Source organism: Macaca nemestrina, chromosome 5, assembly GCF_043159975.1.
Source record: "Macaca nemestrina isolate mMacNem1 chromosome 5, mMacNem.hap1, whole genome shotgun sequence".
Taxonomy (NCBI): Eukaryota; Metazoa; Chordata; class Mammalia; order Primates; family Cercopithecidae; genus Macaca; species Macaca nemestrina.
In genome coordinates this window covers 177,599,242-177,627,145 of record NC_092129.1, presented here as the reverse complement: position 1 = coordinate 177,627,145, position 27,904 = coordinate 177,599,242, and the positions used below count along the sequence as shown (strand labels likewise).

Genomic DNA, 27,904 nt, shown 5'->3' with positions numbered 1-27,904 from the left:
GCGGGAGGGGGAGTGTAAAGACCAGAGCAGTTTCTGTTTTCTCCAGAGCCCAAGGAAAGCAAAGGTGGAAGAACCCATTCCCAGCTCCAATAGTGCAGCCAGAGCTCCAGGCAGAACCCAACAGCACCAGGTAACCCATGAGGCAGGAGCTCCAGGTGGACAGAGGTTGTCGATCTTAATTAGAGCAGTCGGAAGGCACAGAACGGGAGCAGGGCTGAGGATGGAGCATAGAGAGGCAGGTGCTTCTTCCAAAACCTGAACAACAAGGCGGGGTTTTCACTGAAATACAAGGGTGACCCATCCGCGACCTATGTACCATCTAGGTTGGTGTTCGTTCCTTTTCTGGGATGCCATGTAAGGCAATATCTGAGGCCGCCGATCCATTAGCTTTGACTGGGGTTCTAGAGACACCAAGTGGGCAACAAAAGAAGCGTGCTGGGGTCTATCGGGAAACCAGTATTTGCACCTCCGTCTGTGGGATTCGTGTACAGTAGGTAGTGTGCATGTCAGCATCCACCAGCCCCTGCCTGGGATCCAGGAAGGCATCACTGTGTGCTCCCTGCCCTCAGAGCAGAAGTGAGTGGTAACCAACCCAGTGGCCAGGAAGAAAAATAAAATCTCCAGCCCAGAAATCTCCACTCACATTTCCAAGCACAATTTATAGTTCACATAGGCTGCCTGATCAGCCAGAATGCCCTCCAAGGACTCTCTTATTTGAAACCTGACACCTTCCCTTCTGGCCAGTGGAAGCTGCACCAGCCTCAGTGAGAAATCTAGGATAGAATTATCAGGATTCCTTTTGCCTCCTAACCATTAGAATCCACCTGTATAGCTGAGATCTTTCTTATTCAAAGGGCTTCTCTGTGTGCTTTAGTGCTCAATTTAGTCTTCTTATATTGTATTTTTAAAATATCCCTTTAAACAATTCAACACTACTTACACAACTAATAAGTCAAAACTTTGTAAATTTAACAAATTAATTTTTGCAGACATACATACACTGGCCACAAATTTGTCTTAAACATCTAATCAAATATAGCAGATTTTTAAAAATTTGCTTTATAAATTTCAAAAGCAGACAAAGCACACACAAATTATCACAAGATTATTCAACCCATTATTCTTTTTCTTAACGCCATTTCAAAATACTGATACCATGAGTTTACATTTATCTCTTTATTATCTTTGTACTGACATTTATTTTTACCTATACTCTTAAACTTTCCCAAGATTGCAGTAAAATTTATCTCAGTATTTTTCTGGGTGTCTAATACATTCCAGACCAAAGATAAAGGCTACCTCTTCAGATCATCTGAGGATGCAGGTTTTGACTTACCAACCAGTTGATTCTGGGCTTGGTGGACAGTCCACAATTTGAGCTCTCTTTACTTAAAGTTTACCTATTACATGCTTAAGATAATTTATGCCTCTTCTTTCAAAAAGTTCCCTCTACCCTGCTGCTTTTTTTCTCAAGTGACATGCTCTTTAAGTTGTGCTAGGTCAGTGTCTTGTAACTCATTGTCCCACCCTTATTGTATATTGACCTGGCCTGTAGGCATCATTGGAAACTCACGCCTGCCCTGGCCTTCTCCACATATCATTAGAGGGGTGATTTACAGGACATGATGAACTTTGTCTGCATGGTCAGGGTTAATCCTTACAACACTTAGCTAGTTCATCATCTTAGAACATGGCATTGACCTGTCTTTCCATTTGTACATTCTGTGCGATCACTGGTGCTGATTTGACTATTGTCTGATATTCTGCCTAATGTTTATATGGGACCACTTGAGCTGATCAGTCCTTCTGTTCCATTTTTCCCAAGACTATCTGGCTCATTCACAACTCTTTGTCCTGACTCCTACTTGCTTACAAAGATAGAAAAAACTGCCTAGTTGTCTCTGATCTATCCATATGGATGGAAATGCTTGGAATCTCCAAATAACTAAGAATGAGGCTCCGTGTTCATCTAGTGTTTGGGACACGACCCAATTTCCTTCCCACCTTTGTTATCACCCAGACATGCCTGCTAAGTAATTTTTAAAGACAGAATCACGAGAGATGAGGTCTTCAGGAGCTCAAAACAGTAGTCTTCCTATTTCTAGGAACTGCCTGATATCGTTAATGCCATTCACCCCAACCAGCAGAGAAGAGGACTCTTGAGGACTTTCCCTTAACCTACCCTCTAGCATTCCATCAGTGCAGTTGTAGAAGACTTTGGTCTTTTCAGTCAGTTCTTAGCGGCTAGGGATAAGAGGGAAGCATGCCCCAGTGGGGGGTGAGACACTGGAGTGGTTCCTGAATATCAGCTTGATGTCCTGTGAGGCTGAGTAATTGGTTTTTGACAGTCTGCCTTGCAGCTGATGGTGAAACATTGGGTTGCAGGGAGCTTTCACATGACGACCTATTTCCCCACAAGCCTGGTGCTCTGCAGGCACAGAGTGAGGGGTCAGCATTCTGCCAGTCCCTGCCCACAGGCAGACGGGGTTCCCTTATAGTACTGGAAAATGTTCAGGCAAGATAGAGCCTCAGGGCTTCACTCCAAGTGTCTCCTTGTTTAGAAAAGGAACATCCGAGCCAGAAAAGCAATGTGTCCTAACCATGGTCACAAAGCCAGCCAGCCAGCCAGCAGCAGAGCCCAACAGCACCCTCCCAGGCAAGCTCTGCTTCTTATTCAAGCATAAAAACCATCACATGAAGCAAACTCACCCAATGTCAGGCGAAAGATGCCACATAAAGCAAGACCAGACCCCCTCCTGCACACCCACATCCCCACAGCACAAAAGGACCCTCTCTCTAGGCAGCCCTCCTCTTAGGGCAATTTCCCTACGTCTTGCTTTGCCCAAGACCCTACAAAATAAGGGTCTTTGAATATGCAAGAGACCACTGGGGGCTCCTTTATAATATTGAGAGGATAAGGAATTCCATAAATGTACTATTATTGTAAACTTTACATAGAAATGGCATTTTCATAGGGCAGTGAAAGCAAGAGCTTGTTTAGAGTAAGGGCTGCCTTCCTCTGTAATAGGAGCCTCATTAAGGACTCCAACAGCCTTTAGTAAACACAGAATCATGACAGGGGATGCCTGATGAAAATACAGTAGGTCAGCTGGGCGTGGTGGCTCATGCCTGTAATCCCAGCACTTTGGGAAGCCGAGGCAGGCGGATCACCTGAGGTCAGGAGTTCAAGATCAGCCTGGCCAACATGGTGAAACCCTCTCCTTACTAAAAATACAAAAAATTGGCCAGGTGTGATGGTGGACACCTGTAATCCTAGCTACTCGGGAGACGGAGGCAGGGGAATTGCTTGAACCCAGAACACAGAGGTTGCAGTGAGTGGAGGTTTCACCATTGCACTCCTGCTTGCGAGCTAGAGAGAGACTCCATCTCAAAAAAAAAAGAAAAGAAAAAAAGAAAAGAAAATAGAGCAGGTCATTTGGGCCCCCAACACCCAAAAGCTTGATGCCAGGGCCTGATTCTGCTGGTCTTTTCTCCAAATGTAGAAACGCTTGCTGCATACAACCAACTTCATACATCAGATAAACACCAAAATCCTTCCACTTCTCTCCACTGGGATCATCTGCCACGGGTCTAGATAACTGGATGGAGGATATTCCTAAAGGGAAATATGAGGAGCCTCAAGTCTCCAGAGAATAAATTCTAGACTGACCTACACTGAGGTTTTTGGAGAGAAGACAGGAACATCATTCTTCCAGGATGCACAATAGCTTTTCTGCCTCACACTGGGCTTCAGTTTTGACTAAATTAAAAGGCAATTCATGGGTAAATAAGTGTGCACATTTCCAAAAAATACCTGAGGAGAAAATTGCCAGTGGCTCTTTTTTTATTTGAAGCAGTGGCTGAACAGAGTGCAGGCTTGCTAGCAAGTATCAGGTATCCTAACAAAAATGTGCCTGAGGTTTTAGAGCCAGTAACAGAAACGATGAGCAGGAGACTCTTACGTAAATACTACCTGATCTCAGGATCTCAGCAGGGCTTCTTTCCTGGGGGAGTGGATCTTCAGCATGTGGGGGAAGCAGTGGTAGGAGAACAGGCAACAGAGAGAGAAGGCCACAGTTCCCTTCCTACTAAATCACAGTCATCCCCTACATGTCACCCATGCCAGAAGATGGAAAGTGAGGGTCAAACACGAAAATATCTTCATGGAAAGGGCAGATGATGAACAAAGAGGGTAAGTTGCAATATACAATAGAAAGTAGTTGTAATATACAATAGAAATACACAATGGAAAGCAGAAGGGACCATGGTGCTTGCCTCATCTCAAGAGGGAAACTTCTGTTTCCCTCCATCTGATTGCCATGTGTGAATGTAGGAACTGGGATGCCTGATCTCCTCATTTTTCAAAAGAAGCTAAAGTTCTTCATCTAGAGGTGCAGCCTCCTAGTTTATAAATATGGCAGCTATTCTAAGTGTGTTTAAACATTGTGCAGACCAACAAAACCCATCTGGAAGCTAGGAACAGTACAGGGGCTAACCATTTGCAGCCTCTGCTATGGAGAAGAAAGGGTTTAGCCAGGTCATGCCTTTTATGCCACCTGACCCTACCACCTTCCTTCCCCTTCTTGACTCAAAGCATTTCCAGGAAACATCCTTCAGTTCAGTTTCACCATCACCACCCTCTGTATCAAAGTGGGGTCACCACACGAGTCCCGAAGAATGCTAATTATATGATAATTATGTACCCACTTGTTCAATTTGGAATATTCTCATCAGCCCAAAAATCAAGTATTCAAGGATACCTAGTTCATGTCAGTCCCATCACCATTTGAACATCTGGAATTGCTAGATTTGATAACTAGCAGACCCAAATCTATTAAAAATTCTTCTTGATACCCACAAACACCACTGAAACATGCATTTCCAAAACAAAGCCGAAAGCAAGAAACCTAGTGTAAATTACTCTGGTGATGAAACCACATCTGAATTAGTACAGTATACATAGTCCATACTCAATGTGAATTATAGGAATTTGCTTAAATATTGCTTAAGTTTAGAGTTTCCTCAGACATGGACCCTGGCACAAAGAACTGAGTGCAAGTTTGTTTGAGAAATGATCCTGGTAGGCACCAGCAGGAGAGTGAAGAAGTAAGACAGGGAAGAAAAGGAAGCCAGTGCAGCTCACTGCTGTGGGTAACGGGGGTTCAGTCCTTCTGGGGACCCTGGGGAGCCCTTGTGGAACATGTCTTAGAGATGTCACATCTCCAGGGGGAAGAAACTGGGGTATTGATCTATCAACTCCCACCTGTTATTTGTTGAGAGCTGTTCCTGGAGGCATCAACTCTCAGCACTCTCGGCTTAACTGTGTACTGGACAAGCTTACTCCCACAGTCACAGATAGCCCTCAAGCAAAGAGTTATAGGTGTTTACAGGAAGAAATCTTTGAGGAAAATAAATACTGGTGTCTTAGTTCATTCAGGCTGCCATAACAAAGTACTTTAGATTGGGTAACTCATAAACAACAGAAATTCATTGCTCACAGTTCTAGAGGCCAGGGAGTCGAAGATCAAGGTGACAGGAGGTTCAGTGTCTGGAGAGGGCTCACTCTCTGCTTTACAGATGTGCCTCCTGACTCTGTCCTTACATGGCGAAAAGGGCAAATAAGCTCCCTCAGGCCTCTTTTATGAAGGCACTTGTCCCATTTATGAGGGTGCTGCCCTCATGGCCTGATCACGTCCCAAAGCCTCCACCATTTAATATGATTGCATTGGGAATTAGGTTTTAACATATAAACGTGGGAGGACACAAACATTCAGACCATAGCACCCTGCAGTGTCCTTGTGCACTTGGATCTCTAACATCACACTAAAGCATTCATGAAAGGACCCTGGCAAAAGAGAAACCAAGACAGTGCACAAAAAAATTACCCACACATCTAAGGAAACTGTATGAAGTGGGCAGTCTTCTTGTCTACATAAAAAACTTCTTCCTATCATAAAAAACTGCCTTGCTATAAAATATCTGAAAATAATGGATAAGACATGACACAAATCTTTTAAATATATAGCAGAGCTTGCAATAAAAAAAAAAAAAAAAAAAAAAAAAAAAAAAAAAAAAAGATGAGAGGTCTCCAGAAGTCAAAACAAAGCCAAAGCTAAAGTAAAAAACAAAATCAAAAACAAAAAAACAAAAAGACACAGAGTGGAAAACCAACAATAAAGTTGTGTGTCTACCCACAGAAAATGTGTCAATCTCCGTTAGCCAGAACTTAGGCTTTAATGGCTGTGCATGAGTTTGGTAACCAAGCCCTTCACCGTACGAGATGGAAAGTTGATCCCTCCATGAAGCTACAACCTTCTAAGAGTTACAGTCACAGTAAAAAAATAAATAAATAAATAATAATTAATTAAAAATTTTTTTAAATTAAAAATAATTAAAAGAAAGGAAAACTTATCTAACTCTGCCTAATCTCTTGGGAAAATAAGTCTTCCATGCAAATATGTCATCTAAGCATATTATCATCTAGGTTTGGGCCCCAAATGTATATACTACCTTCCTAGTTCAAAAAAACTCAAGCCTAGAAATTAAATTTAGAGTGGTTATTGATTGGGAACATCTGAGGCATATAGGCAGAAGGAAATATTAATTATCTCTGTGGGGTCATATACCCTCAATTCACATTTCACTGGGTCTCTAAAGTTTTAACCATAAGCTCACAGTCCAAAATTTAAAAAGACAAGGAAATAAACCACCATGAGGAAGAGTCAGCAGAGAAAACCCAAACTGTAGAATTCTATTCCCAAAGGTATTAGATTTTAGAAATATAAGGTACAGAATATAAAAATAAAATGTATAACTTCTTTAATTAAAAAAAAATCAAAGCATGAGAAAAAATAATATCGAAATAATCAGGGAGGTGTGAAAAAGAATAAAATAAAACCCTTTAAAATGCAACATTTAATTGTTGAAATAAAAAATATGGATATGTTAAAACGTTGATTTTAAAATAGCTGAAGGGAGAACTGATGGACTGGATGAAAGGTTTAGAGCGATGACTCAAAATCTACCACAGAGAAATAAAAAAACAAAAAATATGGAGCTACAGCTAGAGAAGAAAATAGAACAAATAGGGGAAAAGGCAATTTCTGAAGAAAAAATGCTGAAAATTTTCCAGAACTGCAAAAAGACATGAATCTCAGGTTCAATAAACACAATAAATCTTCAATGTTTATTAGCCAGAGACCCCCTTACCATGGGGGTCTCTCCACCAGGCTACCCACAACGTGCAACGTGCTTCCCACAGAGTTTCCCACAGAGGTTCGTAAAAGGAATTTCACAATTAGACCAACCAGGATAAAACCACAAATCACCAAAGGAAAAAAAATGGTAAAAGTTGCAAGAGAAATTACCTAAAAGAAGTTATAGACTGACAGCAGGCTTCAGCAATACTATCATAGAAAAGAGAAAATAACAATCAACCTAGAACCTAGAATTCTATATACAGTATAGTTAAAAGTCATTCAATAATAAGAGTAAATTAAAGACTTTTTGGAGAAAAAAAATCTAGAGTGTTTGCCACCGAAAGACTCTCACTAAAAGAATTGTAAAGGTACTTGAGAAGGCAATGATCCCAGAAGTCAGTTTTGAGATGTAAAATGGAATGAGAAGCAAAGCGGTGGCAATTTTAACAATCAATGAATGTAATGATGATAATGATGAATTTGGAACAAGAATGTATTAGATGTCTATTTCTGCATAATAAATGCCCTAAAATTTGATAGTTTAAAACAATAAGCATTATCACCTCACCTCGCAGTTTTTTTCCTCTGGGGCAGGAATTTGGATGTGGCTTAGTTGGTGGTCTCTGACAAAGGGTGATGAAGGTGGACTGTAGTCATTTCTAGGCTTGGCTGGGGGAGCAGCTGCTTCCAAACTCATGTGAGTACATGGCAATGAACAGACCTCCAGAGATCTGCTTCCATGCCCACTCACAGGGCTGTTAGTGGAATTCAAGTCTTCAATGGCTATTAGCCAGAGATATCAGTGCCTTACCATGGGGGTCTTCCCACAAGGCTACCCACAACATGGCAACGTGCTTCCCAGAATGAGAGAGAGGTCATGACAGATAGCTGTCAAAGTCTCATGACATTGCAGCCTAATCTCAGAAGCAACATCCCAATGCTTTTGCCATGTTCCACTGCTTACAAGCAAGTCACTGGGCTACTTCAGAGAAGGGGATTGCACAGGACGTGCAATGTAGGAGGGGATACCTGGGGCCATATCGGAGGCTGCCTAGTGCAAAATGGCAGATAACAATAGCACACGGAGGAGGGGCTGGTGAGTGAACATAAAGCATTCTCATGTCCTTGACCTGGTCTTTTATAAGGAGGAGAGTAAAGACAATGCTTATTTATGCAAAATGAAAAAGTTCTAGAAATCTGTGGCCCAACAATGTGAATATATGGAAGACTTCCAAACTGTACGCTTGAAAATGGTTAAGATGGGAAATTCAATGTCATGTGTTTTTTGCCACAATAAAAACAAATAAATACGTACATACTTATATACCAAGGTTTTTCTTTCTTTCTTTCTTTTTTTTTTTTTTGAGACGGAGTCTCGCTCTGTCGCCCAGGCTGGAGTGCAGTGGCCGGATCTCAGCTCACAGCAAGCTCTGCCTCCCGGGTTAACGCCATTCTCCTGCCTCAGCCTCCCGAGTAGCTGGGACTACAGACGCCCGCCACCTCGCCCGGCTAGTTTTTTGTATTTTTTAGTAGAGACGGGGTTTCACCGTGTTCGCCAGGATGGTCTCGATCTCCCGACCTCGTGATCCACCCGTCTCGGCCTCCCAAAGTGCTGGGATTACAGGCTTGAGCCACCGTGCCCGGCCATACCAAGGTTTTTAAAATAGGTAGGATGCCGGGCACGGTGGCTCAAGCCTGTAATCCCAGCACTTTGGGAGGCCGAGGCGGGCGGATCACAAGGTCAGAAGATCGAGACCACAGTGAAACCCCGTCTCTACTAAAAATACAAAAAAATTAGCCGGGCGTGGTGGCGGCGCCTGTAGTCCCAGCTACTCAGGAGGCTGAGTCAGGAGAATGGCGGGAACCCGGGAGGCGGAGCTTGCAGTGAGCCGAGATCGCGCCACTGCACTCCAGCCTGGGCAACAGCGTGAGACTCCGTCTCAAAAAAAAAAAAATTAAAATAAAATAGGTAGGAAAAAGAAAAGTTTATTTTTAAGATTTATTAAGATATTCATGTTAAAATTTCAAAGGTAAGTACTACAAGACTAGAAATATAGTACATGATTTCCAAACTATAAACAAAACAATACAAACAAAAGAAAAAATTAAAATATTCCAATGAATCCAAAAGAATGCTGGAAAGAAGGGAGGAAAGGCATAAAGAAAGAAAACCCAAAATAGGATAAAATAATTATTAAAATATCAGAAGCTTGACTGGGCACAGTGGCTCATGCCTGTAATCCCAGCACTTTGGGAGGCTGAGGCAGGTAGATCACCTGAGGTCAGGAGTTCAAGATCAGCCTGGCCAACATAGTGAAACCCCGTCTCTACCAAAAATACAAAGATTAGCTGGGCGTAGTGGTGGGTGCCTGTAATCCCAGCTATTCGGGAGGTTGAGGCAAGAGAATTGCTTGAACCCAGGAGGCAAAGGTTGCAGTAAGCCGAGATAGTGCAACTGCACTCCAGCTGACAGAATGAGACTCTGTCTCAAAAAAATAATAAAAAATAAATAAATAAATAAATAAATAAAAAGCCCTAATAAATATAAATGGACTATATTAACCTGATCTTACAAAACAAAAAATGACAAATTGCATTTTATAAGTTAGCTGTCTGCTTTTTAAAGAAATACACCTAAATATAGATCTACAGTGAACAATACATTTAATGGTGAAACACTGGAAACCTTCCTTTTAAAATCAAGAGTGAGACAAATACACCCATCACTACCACTTGTATTCAAAGTTGTACTGAAGGACCTCACCAGTGTAAAAGACAAGAAAAAGAAAATGTTTAAGGATTTGAAAGGAAGAAACAAAAATGTTATTATGTGCGTACAATATGAGTGTCTACACAGAAAAAGCTGACCTACAAATTACTGGAACTAATGAAAGTTGAATTAGCAATTTATTTGGAGACTAATTTATTACATTATTTCAAGAGATAGCTAGCATGCATTGCTTTAGTTAATTCATTTTCATGGAGGTACATTACATCATTATATGTATCGACTACAATTGTGTCTCTCCTCCTTTTGATAAAAATTTAGGTTATTTCCACTTTTTTGCAATTACAAACTTATGAATATCCATTATTTATGTCTCCTATGTTAGAAAATGTTTACCAGCCCAGTACTTTCTTTCTTTCTCCAGTTTTCAGCAGCTTAAGCCTAGGCAAAGGTATTTAGACTAATTGCTCTAGTTGTATCAGTTTTGTCTAGTAATATTTCCATGCACACTAACAGTTTTTAAATGTTATGTTCTGAAGACACATGAACAGATGGCAAAAAAAGGCTGAACAATATCCAAATGGTTACAGCAATGGTGTTACAGAGAAGGGCACAGTGTTGAGCCAGGGCCTTTAAACTTTGCTGTGAAGCAGAAGAAACTCACACGTGGTGTTTAACTTGTGCGCAGGTCTGCGGGGGAAGGCTGTGATTGTTCAACGGGTGCACTCGTCTCCTTTATTCATCTGAAATCCAATTTCCTGTCTTATTTTTCGTGGCAACTTGCTATCTTTCAATGTAATTCTTTTTATATCTTTAGCAGAAGTATTTTTTATTCCTCTAATCAGGAAGGGAATGCTAGGGTGTGTTGATTCTGGAGGCAGAAAAATGAGTCCTTTCCTTGGTCAGGAATTTATTTTGCTGGCAGAGAGACCAAGCCAATGGCAGCTCTGCTTTTCCCTCCAGCATCCACCTGTAAGAGCTTGTAATCTCACATTATTCATGGTCCCGGGATCCTATTCCCGGATGGTCTGTGTTACATGAAGATAAAGTACAAGCAAATTCAGGGTTTCCCGTAGAAGCACCTCCCTCCTTCCTATCCAGGAGAGCTCTATTGCAGATTTCTGGCATCCAGCAGACCCGTTCTGGCTTCATCTCATTGACGTAAGAGATGCAGAAAGAAATGGCGAATTGGCTTTGGGAATGTAGAATTTGACTTCCCTGGTTCCAGTTCAAGACATCTGGGTGGGAACTCCCGCTGGGTATCCACTCTGCCTTCTTGGGGAAGCTCCATGGCATCTTTAAGAAGGAAGCCTGGGATTCCACACCCTGGAGACACGGGGTCTCTTATTCTCCATGCACTTCCTTACACGGTTTCTCTTCCTTCGAGGGCCTCTCGGTTGAGGCGCTCCTCCACCTTAAATCCAGGAGGCCACATTCAGAAGCAGTGTCACGTGGGCCCCTCGGCAGCACGCTAGCACAGAAAAGGAGGGGCTTTATGAGTCCGCTCTGCCAACAGGATTGTTTCCTAGGAAAAGTGCAAATTGAGTTTTTTTCCTCCTGTTGGTCTGCTGGGGGATTGGAGGCAGCCACAGACAACTCATTAGCACATGTAGGGAGGCCAAGGAGAAAAATAAGCTAAGTTGCTCTCATACTAGAAAGCATTTAGGAAGCAAATCCATAAATATGGATAATTATTGTGTGTCCTTTAAAAGTTAAAAATTTTTTTTAAAAAAGAATTCATGCTTGTTCTGTAGGTTTCTGTGTATGGCCAAGATTGGCTCCAGGGCCCTGAACATTGCAAGAAACGTTTGCACTGGCAAGGAAGGGTGCTGGCCTCTACTTTTGTAGAAACAGGGTCTCCCTATGTTACAGCTCAGGCTGGTCTTGAACTCCTGGGCTCCAGCGATCCTTTTGCCTAGGCCTCCCAAAGTGTTGGGATTACACGCATGAGCCACCACGCCCAGCCAGGATCTATATGGTGGTGCTTACATGCAGTAAAACTGCATAGAACTACATGAGCAAACACGTGTGTGTGTGTGAAAACTGCTAAAACCTGCATACAGTCTGTAGAGTACACCAGTGTCAATGACTAGGTTTTGATACTCGGTTACGTAAGATATTACCATGAAGGGAAGTGGGTGAAAGTACACAGGACACCTCTGTACTCGTTGTGTAGCTTCCTAGGTCTATCATTATTTCAAGATAAAAAGATTTTATTTTAAAATAATGGCCTGAAGCTCTTGAGCCTGAGGCTGTGCATCTCCCTCTGCCTTTATGACCCACAGTGCAGGCCCCGGGCCCCCAGAGTCTGGGCTCCACTGCCCTGGCCTCTGGGGCATCTGAGAAACCTGGTACAGGAAGGAAGCATGAAGCCTAAAATAGTACTCAGTTCCTCCTTTTACAAGTGAGGAAATGGAAGCTTAGGGGGACAAGGTGAGTGCTAGCTGACACCCTGATTTACTGCCTAAGTTACACAGAAGCTTCTGGTCCCTGGGAACACACCAAGACAGGTTGCCCTAAAATGGTCAAGCTAGAAGGCAAAAGCAAGGCAGGGCTGCGGTTTTGTTTTGTGGGGTGTGTGTGTGTCTGTGTGTGTGCATTCTCATGTGTGTATTTAAGGGCTGCAAAGGACATGCTGGTTTTGATGTCACACTATGGGCATGGATGATGTAGAAATTCTATTCCACATCATGAGCAATGCTCAGCAACGTCAGTAAGAGGGTGAGCATGTCTGAGCTTACCTGCAAGATGAAGGCCTGTGATGATGGTGGAAACTCTTTCTGACGCCAGTAGCCACAGAAACTTGTATTTTGCCAAGGAAGGCTCCTTCTTTGAAAATATATAGGAAGATGACAGAAATCTACCTTTCTGATACCACTTAAAGCAATAGAGGAAAAGAAAATTATCTCATTTTTCCACTAGCCTTCCAGGGGTGATTCTGGGACCTTTAAGGTCTGTCCGTGTCTGAGCAAACACCAGCCACCTCCCACCTCCAGCCTTTCAAAGAAAGAAGCTGGACTGATTGCATTTATGTGATTCAAGATGAAGCTCACAAAAGCACAACTGGCTTGATTTTATGAAGAGTTTTGTTGACCAGAATACACAGACTTTGGGACCTGAGACTTTTTGTACCTGTTGTTCTCTGTGCCTGAGTTGGTAGAAAAGAGTCTACATACACAGGCTCCTACTCCAGCCCCGTACAAGGTTTGCAACCTGCACACTTTCCATAAACCATCTCTGCCTCAGTTTCCTCAATTCTAAAACACAGATCTTAACAGCATCTCTCTTAAGGCTTTTGTGAGGATTTCAGCTAATACACATGTAGGGCTTAGAACAGCACCTGCTATGGAAAGAGCTATAGAAGTGACCACTGTTTTACACCCATCTGTAATTACTGGAAATATTTGGAAATATATAGGAATATACTTAAGATGAATGGTCACAAAAGCGCTTCCACAGCTTCCAAGGCAAGCGCTAGCACACTGGTGCCTCCCTGTTCTCTCACTGCACCTTGTGGCTAGGCTGCGTGCGGGTCGTGTGTTTACTACCTCTTTCTCCTGAAAGTCAGGGGCTATGCCTAAGACTAAGTGATCTTCGTATCCCACATCTAGCATGGTGCCTAGCAAACAGCAGAGGCTCAAAAAGCTTTACAATCGGACCAATAAACAAATAGCAGGGCTTTTGTCTCTCCTGTCGAAGTAGCATCTCTCCTTCCATTTTCTCTGCACCTACCAAAAATAGGAAAAATCAAATTGCTGCTGTATTCTGCTAGCTGCTCTGACTTCAAGCACGTGTCCCAATCAGTCTAATTGGAGGGATATTTACCCTTCTAACTCTGAGTACTGAACACTATGAAGATGAAAATAATCTTTATCGCCTCTTGTATTAGGAGAGGGCAAATTGAAGTTAAGATTTATTAAAAGGCCAATGTGTTACCAAAACATTTGAGGAGATCCAAGAGCAAGCTGATTGTGTCCAAAATCAGTTCAACGACTGCTAGGGTGATACGGCCCCTTCACTTTCCCTGCCTGATGGTTTATCCGCCTTCCTTCATTCACTCCTCGAACACTTAACCGGCTTGCACAGTGCAGTGCAACGAACCAAGCAAGGTGATGCTAGAGCGGGGAATTCAGGATTAGTGAAGGGAATTTTTAGCGCATTATCAAATTCTTATGGAGATATTTTTCACAGAGTTTATTCCTTAGAACCCTCTACTTCTCTCCCCTAAAAGAATAAGTTGTTCTTTATAGCCTGTATTGGTGCCCCTGTTCAGGAACACAGGCAGCCTGTCCAGAAGAAAATCAGTGTTTAGGAAAACAAAGAAAATGGATGAGTTGACTTTCCATCTCCAAAAGTCATGGCGGCTTATGGAGAGTCACGAAACACACACAACACCACACAATCCGCCCAAGTCACAGTCATGGAAGAACCACACCCAAAATTCCTGAGAGCGTGAACGGTGACTGCCTTACAAACACAGACCGTACAGGGAGGTAAAGCTTATTCGGCTGTAAAAGATGCTGCTGATCTCTTAAGTAGTTCCTTCATTGACGCCAAATGCCTTTTATTTATAATCACAACTCTTTTTTTTTTTTTTTTTTAATTTGAGTGCGTGCTTGCATTCCCATCTTCAAATCATTCTCTCCGCCCAGCACAGAGCTCCCGCGAGCCTGCAGGCAGCCCAGGACTCCTGCGCATCCCGGGCTCTCTGGCCTTGGCTCTCCCAGCCCCACGCCGCCCACTCACAGCTGCCAAGCTCTGCTGTTCTTCCACGTTCTTCTCCACATTGGGAGTTTTTTGCAGGCGTGTCCTGTCTCATGCTCCCCATCCTCCGCTAGCTCTCCTTGCTCATCTCGTCAGCTTTGTTCTCTTCGTCCCTGAACTCTCATCTCAAATCTTTTCATGCCTAAGATCGTGTTTGGCAGAGAGTCAATGCTCAGGAAATGAAACAGAAAAAATATGCTTTTAGGGGCTGTTGCAGGAATCCTACCTCAGCAGAGCCGTGCCTTTCTTGAAAGAATTCTTGAGAGGAGCTTGGGTAACTGCCAAGGTTCCAACTCCTCAGGACTGAGCCAGGGCAAACATGGTGTCCTGTAGAGACAGGAGCCAGAGACGTGAAAAAAGAGGGAGAGGCCGGAGCATCTCACCAGGTCATAAGGGGCTAAGCGGAGGGGGCTGCCTCCTAACGCTTCATAAATTCTGTACACCTTGTGAAATGGTTTGTAAGGAGATTTCTTAGGACGTCTATGAAGGGGTTAAACTTTGAGCCTGAGTGATACACGGTAGACGTAGGGTCTCACGTTTAAGATCATGTACCAGGAAATGACCAAAAAACTTGGTGTGGCTTTTAACAGTGGGTTTCAAACTAGGCAGGGCAATAGAATCACCTGGGTAGCATTTAAAAACCAGGCAGCACCCAGACTTATTAAATCAGACTGTCTGGGGTGGAACTCGGGCATGGGTATTTTCACAGCACTCTCCTAGTGATTTCAACGTGCAGCCACATTGAGAACCATCAGCAAAGAGCATCCCAGCCATGAGATTATGTTCCACCAATCCTGTTTAATCTTAAGGGCTGGGACGCCCCAGGTGGCGTCTAGGTTTCATCTCAGAAATGTCTATTTAACTTAAAGCTGGGCTGAAGGCCAGGTGTAGTGGCTCACACCTGTAATCCCAGCACTTTGGGAGGCCAAAACGGGTGGATCACTTGAGGTCAGGAGTTCAAGACCAGTCTGGCCAACATGGTGAAACCCCATCTCTACTAAAAATACAAAAATTAGCCCACTGTGGTGGCACACACCTGTAATCCCAGCTACTGGGGAGGCTGCGGCATGAGAATCCCTCGAGCTTGGGAGGTTGCAGTGAGCCAAGATTGTGCCATTGCACTCCAGCCTGGGTGACAGTGAGATTCTGTCTCAAAAAAAAAAAAACAAAAAAAAACAAAAAAAAAAGTGCTGGGCACAGTGGATCACATCTGTAGTCCTAGCAGTTTGGGAGGCTGAGGTAGGAGGATCGCTTGAATCCAGGAGTTTGATACCAGCCTGGACAGCAGAACCAGACCCTATTTCAAAAGAAAAATAATAATACAAAAAAGATATATGAACTTAACTAAATTATTTTAAACCTAGGGTGTTCTTACATTAAAAAGAAAAATGTTTAAAAAAAAAAGTTGGTTTCATTTTCTGCAACTGTAATGAGAATAGTCAGTATTGTAATATCTTCTTTCTAATGGACTCCATCCTCCTTTTGCCCAATTATTAACTGTCTATTATGTGCCTAACACTGGCCAAGATGCTTTACATGCATTATTTTTCTTAATTCCTAATAAAAAAAACTTCCAAAGCATTTTCCTCTATCCCAGTTTCCTTTGGGTTGAGAAAAGCAGCACCTTCGCTGACTGACAGTGACCTGCACAATCACAGTGAAGAATTTTATCAAAATTGGGAAGCTTGTTGGGTCTTGTCCCTCTCTGTAAGCAACTTGAATCCTAAGAGGACCAGGTCCCGGCACACATGTCTGGACTCATTTCGCCTCCATCTAAAGCTCTGCTTCTGTCGTTTGTCTGCCTCGCTCACCTGCTCCAGGGTGAGACCCGCACAGGAACCAGGGTGCAGTGCTCAGGGCCCTGGAGGCTGAGTCTGGAGATGAGAGGAAGTCACTTCCTTGCCTGAAATCTCAGTCTCTTCCTTAGCAAACAGGGATGTTAACTAGCACCCCATGCCCTGGTCACTCTCAAGGATAATGAGAACAATTCAAATAACATTTGAGGACCTCCTGGTATGTTTGGTTCAAATCCAGCACCATCAATGAACAAAGACTAGGCTGGCCTCAGCTGTTACCTCCCAGACAGTTTGTCAGTTCCTGCTCACCCAACCATCATATTCCACAACATCCGATGCCAAGGACAACAAACACCTTAGCTTTTTCTTTTAAATCATATCTAGTTCATGACTTCTAGAAGCAGAAGAGAATTCCTTTTCAGCATTTGCAGCATGTCAAGAAAAGTCCCAGGGATCATCTTTGTAGCTGTACAGTCAAGTAAACCACCCTATGCATCTGGCCCTGTTTATGTCCCCTGTCAAGACTGTCAAGAGACAGACAAATTTGTAAGAACTGCAGACATTAAATACAACAGGTGTATCCTGGTTGTGTGGGTGTCACCAGTGCCATGGTTCCCGCTGTCTCTAAGCCAGGCTCTCCCTTAGAAGGAGTCTGCCTGCTGGTGAAATCCACATTGGCAGTGGAGAAGCATGTGCTAAAGTCTAATCTTCCATTGTAAAAAGAGAACAGACTAGCATTTATCCACTTTTCTATCCCACGCGGACTGCCTCCAAATTAGTAACAGAAAGTTAAACGATTACCAACACCAAGCCGAAGAGGCAAGTTCCCCTGATGCTTCTAGACTTGAGGGAGCTCTAGTAATCTGGTCACTACTTAACCAATAGTAGGGCTTTGGGTGAACTGGTCTGGTCAAAATGCTCCCTTTCCACCTCGGTTCCACCACAGCTAGCACAGTGTCCAGCACATATTAGACAGTTAATAAACATATTGTAAGAAAGAATAGTGACACTGTTATTAAGATGGTGTTTAAAATGAAGAGAGGCCAGGCAAGATAGTATAAAGTGAATCCATGGGAAACATGCCTTGCCTACAGAAGACTATAAAATGTTGACTATAATGAGACTATAATGTGTTGTGTTGACTATAAATGAGAGATTTAGAGTATGGAGTATACATGCATCTTTTGTTGAGTTTATTATTCAGTAGTGTGCTATCATAATCAGATGATGGAAATATTATAAATACGATGATACCAGAAGCAGTTCTGATTTGTCTTTCTATCCCCAAGACCTAATCCCCTTCCTATTACAGGGTAATGAATGATGAGCCAAGTTGCTCTTCCTATCGCATCTTCCAGCCACTAAGGTGCACTGTTTCTCACCCATAAGACAGGTTCCAGTTTCCTCTCACCTTCGTGTTAGGATCTTATGCTATGTGGCACCATGGCACCCTCTTGGTAACACACAATAAAATTTTGCACTTAGTGCATTTGTGTTTTTTTTGTTTTTTTGTTTTTTGTTTTTTTGTTTGTTTTTTTGAGACGGAGTCTCACTCTGTCACTCAGGTTGGAGTGCAGTGGTGTGATCTCAGCTCACTGCAACCTCCGCCTCCTGGGTTCAAGCATTTCTCCTGCCTCAGCCTTCTGAATAGCTGGGGCTACAGACACGTGCCACCACACCCGACTAATTTTTGTATTTTTAATAGGGATGGGGTTTCACCATGTTGGCCAGGCTGGTCTTGAACTCCTCACCTCAGGTGATCCACCTGCCTCGGCCTCCCAAAGTGCTGGGATTACAGGTGTGAGCCACCATGCCCGACCAGTGCATTGTTGATCTACTCCTAAGATGTAAAGATCAGACAAAACTGCCTCAATTAGGTCATTATTTTCATCAAGACATTTGGCAAGATATTTTGGGCAGAAGACTGTCTTCATTGCCACTCATCTCTTATGGTCTGTCATATTTATATCATGATAGAAAAGCCATCTCCTCCTATGCTGATGGAAGCCAAACTTAGGTTATTCTGGGAAAGTGGAACTTAGAGGCCAGAGGGGCCATGCAAGATTCCTACTCCTTTTCTGTCAATAAAAAGGCTTATTATGAATTCAATTTTTTTTTTTTGCAATTAAAAGCAGACAAGCTATGGATCCAGAATTTTGAGTTTAGCAGCCCCAACATACCATCTCACTCAAAAACACATTCACCAAGGTTGCCAGGCAGCTGGCAGGATGTTGCAGTTTTTACCATCTTATATCACAAATAGTCGATATTCCATTGTGATCGTGTTAATTTTATTTTTGTTGCATTTGAAAGCAAGAAACATGTTTAAGTATTTTGAACACACTGTTTACATATCTGAGATGAAGAAACAAGAAGCCAGTTGACTTGAATGTGTGAGTCAATTCCCGAGGAAATGCTGGCCAAAGAGAGTCAAATGGGAGTGGAACTACTATTATTTGAAATAATGACCCACTGGGGAGCCTTGCTGTGCTACAGTAATAAGATTTGGCAGGTAGAAAAAAAGAAGAGATCAGGACATAATAGAAAAACACAGCTAGAATGCACTTACCACATTGTAAGTTATTTCTTTTTCCACAAAGGTGGGAGGGAGTATGAGGGGAGGAGGCGGAGGGAACACAGTGGCATTAAGGACAGAAAAGAAGAAAGTTAATTTTGCGTTGTGCTGCTAATGGATTTCCAGCAATGCGATTTTACTGAAGCCTTATGCATCATCCTCCTGTAAAGGTCTACAGTGACCCTTGAATGTCATCCTATGAATTCGCCAAGAAAATTAAGACACTCTAGTAAAAGTACAGCCTTGAAAGAAGACAGACTTCCAGATCTGTGCCCAGCTAGATCTGTATGATAAACAGAACACAAGCTGGCAGAATTGGCCATCAGCCAACCTAAAAAAAAGAAATCAAAAGCAAGGTCTGTTTGTTATTTTGTTACATTTGGGAAGAATTCTGAAAGATGCAGAGGAATATCTGCTACCATTTGACCCGGAACTAGCAGTTCAACCACACTCAGACACTCAGTCTCCAGTGCCAAGTGGTTCTGTTTTTCTAGAGAACCCTAACACACCCCCCATTATTAAACAACCATCCAGTACTATTTTATTGAGCATTCAGAAGCAGACCAGCTTTACTCACATTCTGTTAACCCAATTTTTCCTTCCTTCCATAAACTGTTTGTGAGAGGCAGTCCTGCCAGTGCAGCTAAGCTGTGTGTGACTGGTAAGGTCTCCTGGGCCCTCTATGCCCTTTCTCCCTCCCCAGGTCGTGCCTCTATCGGAAGCATGCTTGTAATACTTAACATTCTCCTGGGGCCAGCCTGTGTTCTGCCAATAGCACATGCAGGAAGCAATACCAGCTCTTAGAGTAATGTGGGCCACAGGGAATGAGCCATGAAGGTTAAGATGTGTTTGAAGAAAAATCAGTGTTCTTAATCTCAGGATGGTAGCCAGATCTAAGTACTGATATAAGAAGAAAAAGAGAAAGAGGGAGAGAGAGAGAATGAGGGACAGGAAGAGAGAAGAGAAGAGCATAGGATAAAGGGAGAGGGAGAAAGACTACCTTTACAAAGCAGGAAGGACATTGCAATCTTGGGGTTGCACTTGGCCGTGAGTATGTGGAAGGCTGGTACAAGTGAGGTTGGAGGGGAGTCAGCTCCTTTCCACAGTGACTCTGCTGTAAGAATTCTACCCTCCCCTGAGAGGAGGAAGACCAATTTCTAACCATTTTAAACCCAAGCAATAGAACTGTAAAAAATAGGCACACACACTTGTACACACACACACAGACGATTGCTAAACTGTTGACATCTGAATAAACTTTGTGGATTGTACCAGTGTCAATGTCCCAGTTTGGGTATTGCCCTCCATGTAAGATCTTACCATGGGGGAAGATGCGGAAAGATATATGAGACCTCTCTGTATCTTTTTGCAACTTCCTGTGAAAATATAATTATTTCAAAATATAAAGCTAAAGAAAAACCTCAAGTAGAGCTAGAATATAGAAAATGGAACTAGCTGCATAAGAGTTGGGCCCTCCTCTATGCCTCAAACTACCCAGCCAGCAACGCAGAGGCCACAGGGGGCGGAGCTACATCCGTGGACTCCAGGACTTAGACACACACATCCAAGCTTTCCCGCTGCCTGAAGTCAAATCGAGGATTGGTCCAGTGGAGTGTACCCAGGCCCCCACCATCCTCTGCTGAGGAATTTCACTCCCAGAGTCTGTGTCATTGGATTTTGTCTTCTTCCTACTGATTCCATTTGAAAGCCTACTGCTAGCTGTTAATAGAAGACATCCCGACAAGGTTGTCCTCCCCTCGACAGCTGCCCAGGTCTAGCCCAGCCTAGGCCACTAATGGAGGGTGGAAGGCACAAAAATACCTTTGGAGCTGAGATCTGTTCAAATGCTGCTCACTCTAAACCCAGCTTGTTTATCCAACTCTATTTTACTCCATGAATGTCCAAGAAAACCTTTCTAGGAGAGATTTGATTGTTGCTGCCCTTAGTATGCAAATCAGATGCTGCTGGCTGTTCTCCTGGAGCTCTTCCTCACCTCTGGCAGGGTTCACATGCTGCTGGTTTGGAGAAGCCTGCCTTCGAGGGCACACCTGCCCGGGGGAGAGGGGAGCAGGGGCAGTTTGGGGTTTGCTGGGTTCACCCACTACAATGCCGTCCTCCATTGGGCTGAGGCCATAGAAGTCAACAGAACAGAGAGCAAGGAAGTGCCACATAGAGGCCAAGGAAGAAATATTGAAAATGAAGTCTTCTATTTCATGATGAAGCTTTGACTTCTTTCCTGAGCTCATTTGCTGAAATACAGTGAAGTATCCAGAGGAAACACTTATCTCTTTCCTCAAATTCTCAGAACACCAACTCTGATTAACTTTCCGATGCTATTGTTTCAGAAAGTCCAAAGGCAGATGATCCATCTTATATGATTAAAAGTTACTGAAGCAAGGGTCCAAGGGAAAGTCTCTCCACGCTCAGCCTGCCCATCACGGTTCATACTGTAGAAGGAGAACTGCTTTAAAATGCAACCTACCATCTTTTATTTTGGTAGGTGATTCTGAGGCATTTGCAGTATAAGTAAAGCCTGGAAATTGACAAAGTGATTATTTAAAGCAGTGATCGCCACCAGGGGTGAGTTTGTCCCTCATGGATACTTTGGTAATGTCTAGAGATATTTTTGGTTGTCACAACCAGAGGGTATGGGGGTGCTACTGGCATCTGGTGGGTAGAGACCAGGGATGCTGCTAGACATCCTGCAATGCGCAGAACAGCACCCACCACAAGGGATATCCAAAACAAAATGTCAATAGTGACAACATTGAGGAATCCTGCTTTAAGGTTCTCAGCAGATTTACTACAAATAACCACTACTATTCATCCAGCAGACAATCACTGGAGATCTGGTATAATCTTAAGAGATTATGTATAGCCCTGGCACTGGGGAGTCAGCTTTGCATTATCTAGTGGAGGAATGACAAAGGTATACAAACAAATATAATGTAGTATAGAACATACAAAGTGCCTGAGTGGAAATGCAAATAAATACAGAGAAGGAGATGAGTTTGAGAGGATGGGATTGGGGGAGGAGGAGGAACCAATGTCACTTTCCCCAAGAGGACCACAAACTGCATGTTTATACTCAAAGATATCAGTCTTGCATATAAATTTGAAATAGCTGCTAGGAAAGCTCACCAAACCCTTAAGCGCTTTTTAAGCAATCTGTCTTTCTACTTTTATATACATATCCTCAGAGAGATGCAGCCTACAGCTTTCTTTGTGACTTTGTTCTTTATTGAGATTATTTTCCTAACAACAATGTGTTTCTAGTACCAGGAAAATGCTTTATTTCCTTCTCCCACCCTTAGTTGATTCTTCCTATCTATACCTTTAAAATATTGATAAACATACAGTGTAATTATATAGCTGCTAATCAACAACACAATACATACTTAGCCTCTTTTATTTTGCCTGGATAGCAACTTAAATTTATCCACAATTTTGAGGATGCACCTTCCTAAGCATCTGTTCATTGGCTTCTATCTTTTTCAATACTGAGTGCCAAGGATGTAGCAGGAACTATCGTCTCCAACCCCCTGCTCCTATTTTCCAGGCTGAAAGAAACCCTGGGACAGCACAGAGATACTTAGGAAGGAGTCCAGTGAGCATAAGACAAGAGGGCACTTTCCCACCCTTAGGAAAATTAGTGACTGGACCAAAGGGGTTTTGATCAAACGAAAGTGTACTTACGTTAGATTTGCAAGGCTGAAATTGCCTAGTGATCATTTCCATTGCAGATATCATAGACAATGATGCATCTTCCAGGTCAGCAATGTGGATGATAAAACTGTCTGGAACACTATCATTGGCAAATGTGAGCTCATAGCTAAGCTGAAATGGAAATCAGTTATGAAACAGAACTACCAGATGCCATATGCCTGCACACAAAATATTCTGGGCAATCTTACAAATCAAATAAGTAACATATGTAGTTGAGGTTCTACTTTGTGAGTTTCACTGCATAATACCAGGGAGCAATTTGTTTGTTTGTTTGTTTTTAACTCTGGTTTTGAATCTTGACTCTGACACTTTCTAGTGTGGGGATCTGGATAAGTTAATACAACATCTCCCAGTCTATATTTTCATAACAGTAAAATGAGGTGTATCTCTTCAGATTATTATTTATTCTGCAAGTTTGGGTCCTGTCAGGAAAACGAAGACCATATCAGTTATTTTAACAGAGAGAATTTGACATAGGAAGTTGGTTAGAGAACCAGTTGCTGGAGAACCAAAAGAGCAAAGAAAGGACCGCTGAGGGCTGGGAGAGCAAAAGGCAGAGGTTGTGGGGATTAGAAACTGGATGCTTGACAGAAGGACCCTATGGAGCTGAGACAGACTGCTAAGGAAGGGGTGACAGCTTCTGATGTGCTGTTATTGCAGTAGCTTAGGGCCCCACAGAGCTGAGTGTCAGCTGATGCTGGGAAGGTGCAAAAGAGAGCCAACTGGAACCAACTTCCCCTGCCAAGGTGTTGGTCCATCACCAGTGACACTCCCAGAAAGCACTCAAGAAGGAGTAAGTCCCTTCTTCAACTCCAGCATCCATCTCCCTGCTATCTTGACTGGCAGACAGCGAAGGAGAAACATGATTACCGAGAGCCCAGTTAAAAATCAGAGGAAAGAGGGCTGGATTTGGAGCTGAGAAACAGCTCCAATACACGGCCCATCCATTCACTCAACATGTACATTTATGGAGTGCTTACTGTGTGTCAGACTGTGAGGCTGTGAGACTCTCTGCTAGGTGCTGGGGTACCTAGAGAATTAAATGGAAAACACTCATAAAGTACAAGGCTCGGCTATTAGTACAAGGTAATCCTCTGTTAAAACTGTCTCCAGCCCAGTGGGAAACATAAAGGAAAAGGAAATGGAAAACAAAACAAACAAAACAAAACAAGAAACTAGCTCTGGCCTTTAATGAATGTCATGTTTAGATTCAGTGTTGCAGGATAAGCCATGTAGCAAAGTACAGAGTGATACATGTTTGTACACTTACCGAGAGTGCCAGACATCACCATTTTAAAAATTCAAGGAAACAAGAGAATATTTGGGGTCAGGGAAGCCTTCACAAAGAAGATAGGAATGATCAAGACCTGAGGATTTAGATAATAGCCAAAAAGACTAAGACCATTGCAAATGGGAGAAAGCACGCAAGCAAATCAAACATGGTGGGAATGTGCTGGTGTGTTGGTCTCAAGGAATGGAGGATGGATTTATGATGTGGAGGATGGAAGTTGGAGCCAGTCACTCATTTCTGGACTTTATTCTGAGGCATAGATAAACCATTGGAGCTTTGTGAATGAGCAGAAGTTATATGCAGAAAATATTATCTTTATAGCTTCATCATATCTAGCACAATACCTGTACATAGTGGAATATTTTTTGGGGGAAGTATTACATTAAATGGGATGAGATGGGACGGGATGGGATGGGATGGGATGGGATGGGATGGGATGGGATGGGATGGGATGGGATGGGATGGGATGGGATGGGATAAGATAAAATGGAATTACAAAGGCAGATCTTAACTTTGAAAATCTTTTAAGAAAATATTTGAAGCCTAAGTAGTAATGTCTACTCAAGCTCTCCTAACTTTTGTACCTCCCTCTGTTTTGATAATAATAATAGATACTTTATTAAAGGCTCTATGCAATCCATGAGCAATTTTAAAGCCAAATGTTCAGGAACTAGAAGAATTTGGGCAATGATAACATTTTTCTATGATAAAAACGTTAACAAGTAAAGACATAACCCAACTAGCAAGACACTGTTCATTCCATGGATGGAGGCCCTGTTGTCAGAGTGAACATGACGTTGGCTTTGAAGACACTGGGGGGAGCTGATGAAAATATCACAGGCTTATTCTAAAAAGTGTTGGGCAATATGCTTTTGAATAAATGCAGTAATTCGTGTGAAAACAATGTTGGTGCAAATTTTGAATATGTTTGCAGAATATACTATGTACTCACAACTAATCTATTGTTTTCTTCTTCGCAGATCCATTACAAGATTTTGGCTTTTCTATTGAAAAGTGTTCCAAGCAATTAAAATCAAATATCAACATTAGATTTGGAATAATTCTGAGTAAGTAAAAAAAAATGATTAGCATGAAATAAAACATTACACAGCCTCTTCCAACTCCACACCCCCAATGACTTACATTAACTATAATGACTGGCTAAACTGCTGTTCCCTCACCACTCTCTAGAATTAACACTGTTTACATCTTCATTTTCAAATCTCTCTCTAGGTTATATCCAGGTAGGGTAGAACTCTCACTTAAAGCTGTACTTTTGTATTAAAAAGACTCTAGGCACTCATTTGGACGATATAAGCATCTGGAATCAGTATACGCAGCAAAAAAAAAAAAAAGGGGGGGAATATTTTGAGATTAAGTATTAATGTCTACTCAGGATCTCCTAACTTTTTTAGTTATCTCAGCAACAAATAAATCTACTACCAGCAGTACGGTTTGTCATTTGTGTTATTTTGTATCCCAAATAGTTAATACAAATTCTTAAACCTTGACATAGGCAAGGAGGAGATGTAATATTTTCTCCCCTACCCCAATCAATAAGCTAGAGCACTTTCTGATTGTTTAATGTTCATCATATGATCATGCAATTATAGTTAGTCAATATATTTGCTATAGCTACTAGACTATCTCCTTTTCCAAAACAGTTATATCAAAATCAAAGTAGAGAGGTTGAATAAACTTAGCATGTGGAATCGTTCCAGAAAAGTGGAAGCAACATTCACAGAAATCAAGAACTCTCACGCAACTTTGTATTTCTAGAATCTTATCCAGTATCTGGACTCTAGCAGCAGCTCAAGAAATGTTATGGGGAGAGAAGAAGAGAGAAAAGAGAAATGGAAGAGTGGGTGGAACATAAAAGGGAGGAATGGAGAAAAAGGCAGAGAGAATTGGGAGCCACGGCCATGGGACCCACCGAAGCTTCCTGTGTACCTGTGCTGCAATACCTCCCTGGTGACAGCAGCAGGTGTATGTAGGCGTGACCACACCCCACCGCCATCATGGGGAACAAATGATACTCTGCAGCTGAGAAATTCCAGAAGCCAGACCTGCAGACTTCACATGAAAAGGCCATAGCACCAGGGTGGGGAGCTCAGCCGATTAACTACCTTGCTCCAAGCAGGTATTTTGAGAAGCAGCCACCCTTCATACCCCGGGTCTCGTCATAATCCCCCGCAGCATTGCCTAAATGCTGTTTTACTAAGGAAAGAAGTAAACTGTTCCCCACGCAGAGCAGATTAATGGAAACAAAAGGTTCTTTAGCTCATGCTGCTGTGTACTGTGAATGCCTTTGCTGCACAGTGAAACACGCAGTAAGAGTAAAGCTGTTCTTCTCTTTCCTCCAGGAGAGGACATCAAAGAGCTATTTCTTGACCTAGCTCTCATGTCTCAAGGCTCGTCTGTGTTGAATTTCTCCTATCCCATCTGTGAGGTGGCTCTGCCCAAGTTTTCTTTCTGTGGAAGAAGGAAAGGAGGTAAGCCATCTGTCTTGCTCACTGCTTGCAGGGGCCTGCAGAGAGATAAATGCAAGCTTGCATCTGAGGCCAGGACACCCAGACCAGAGCTCTGTCTCTGCCCCTCACCTTTGGACGAGTTTATCCTCACTTATCAGCATGTGTTGCATAAAAATAACAATAAGGCCCATTCCATAAGGCCTACCTTACAGGGCTGTTGTGAATATCAAAAGGAAATGACGCGTATGAGATGCTTTAAAACAGTACATTGTTCCTGTGAGTAGCAGCATTTTATAAACAGAGCTGGCAGCAGAAAGAGCCAAGAGCTTCCAAAAATCCGTTGCGGTTCAGAGTGGTTCCAGGTTTTCCCTCCACAACTTCCTTAGTGGCAGGGTGTCCTGAACGTAGTAATGGACTTCAAAAAAGAAAAACAAATGAAGCTTATGATATGTCACCACCTTTCCCAACGTGGGTCATTGACTAACAGAGGCATCGGGTAGTTACACTAGAAGTAGAGAGGCAGAAACCCCATTACATTAGCTACCTTTTCTCCAGTGCACCAACCCTCTACTCCCTGCCTTACAGCCTTGAAGAAAGAGAAGGTAGCCTTCCGCCACCTGTCCCCACCTCTCCTTTCCTCCTTGGCTTTACCACGGCTTCACCAAGGCCCTGAGATGCTTCCGCGGTGTAGTTAAAACCTGGCTCTATTCTCTGACTGTCCTTCCCCAGGAGTGGTTCTCTCCCAGCTGCTCTCCCCTCCCAGGGTCTCCTTCCTACTCCCACTGGCCAAGGCGGGGCATACTCCCAATACACCCCTCACCTCACATCTCAGAAATACCCCTTTATCTATTTTCCCATTCAAGAGAGCTAGAATTTTAAACAGTAAAGTTCCTTGTGAAATGAGGCAATTACTCCTTTTAAATGAAAGATCTAGAAGAAATTGGAATATCCTTCCTACACTAAGGGATGCAAACAAAAGAAAACAAGGAACTTAAGGGAGGATTGACCAGATGGAACCGGGGGAACTTTGCTGGGATCTGTAGAGGACAGACTCAGCCTGGCTCCCTCACCACCCTCGCCATCCCCGGCAACTGTGTGGCACATCACTCTATCCTAGCGTTTGCCATGTTGGACTGTCCTGGTTTGCTCCCGTGTACCTTCCACATTGTACTACGCGCTTCTTGAGGGTAGGGTCATATCACCTTTGTCTTTTTATTCCCAGTATTTCAAATGTGGCTGATACATAGAGAGCTCTGAATACAGAGACACACAGAGCAAAATGCCTCACACGATGGAGCATTCGTACCAGGCCCTGTTATAAGAGCTTTCGATCCACTAAGTCATTTACTTCCCA

The 27,904-nt window shown here is 42.8% G+C and overlaps 1 protein-coding gene and 1 long non-coding RNA gene across 2 annotated transcripts in view; one reads left to right on the top strand and one right to left on the bottom strand.

Annotated features, from left to right (window-relative positions):
• The window catches only part of LOC112427650 (uncharacterized), a 219,551-nt gene extending 194,503 nt beyond the window's left edge, over window positions 1–25,048 (bottom strand). The window contains exons 1-4 of the long non-coding RNA XR_011624071.1: window positions 25,032–25,048; window positions 22,759–22,899; window positions 20,884–21,595; window positions 14,918–15,018 (exon numbers count right to left, since the gene is read on the bottom strand). This is a non-coding gene — a long non-coding RNA (uncharacterized lncRNA). The remainder of the gene's footprint in view (window positions 1–14,917; window positions 15,019–20,883; window positions 21,596–22,758; window positions 22,900–25,031) is intronic.
• The window catches only part of LOC105487367 (lymphocyte antigen 86), a 63,658-nt gene that overhangs the window by 8,872 nt on the left and 26,882 nt on the right, over window positions 1–27,904 (top strand). Inside the window, exons 3-4 of the mRNA XM_011750820.3 lie at window positions 25,060–25,146; window positions 26,443–26,571. Of these exons, the coding sequence (XP_011749122.1) occupies window positions 25,060–25,146; window positions 26,443–26,571 (216 nt within the window). The remainder of the gene's footprint in view (window positions 1–25,059; window positions 25,147–26,442; window positions 26,572–27,904) is intronic.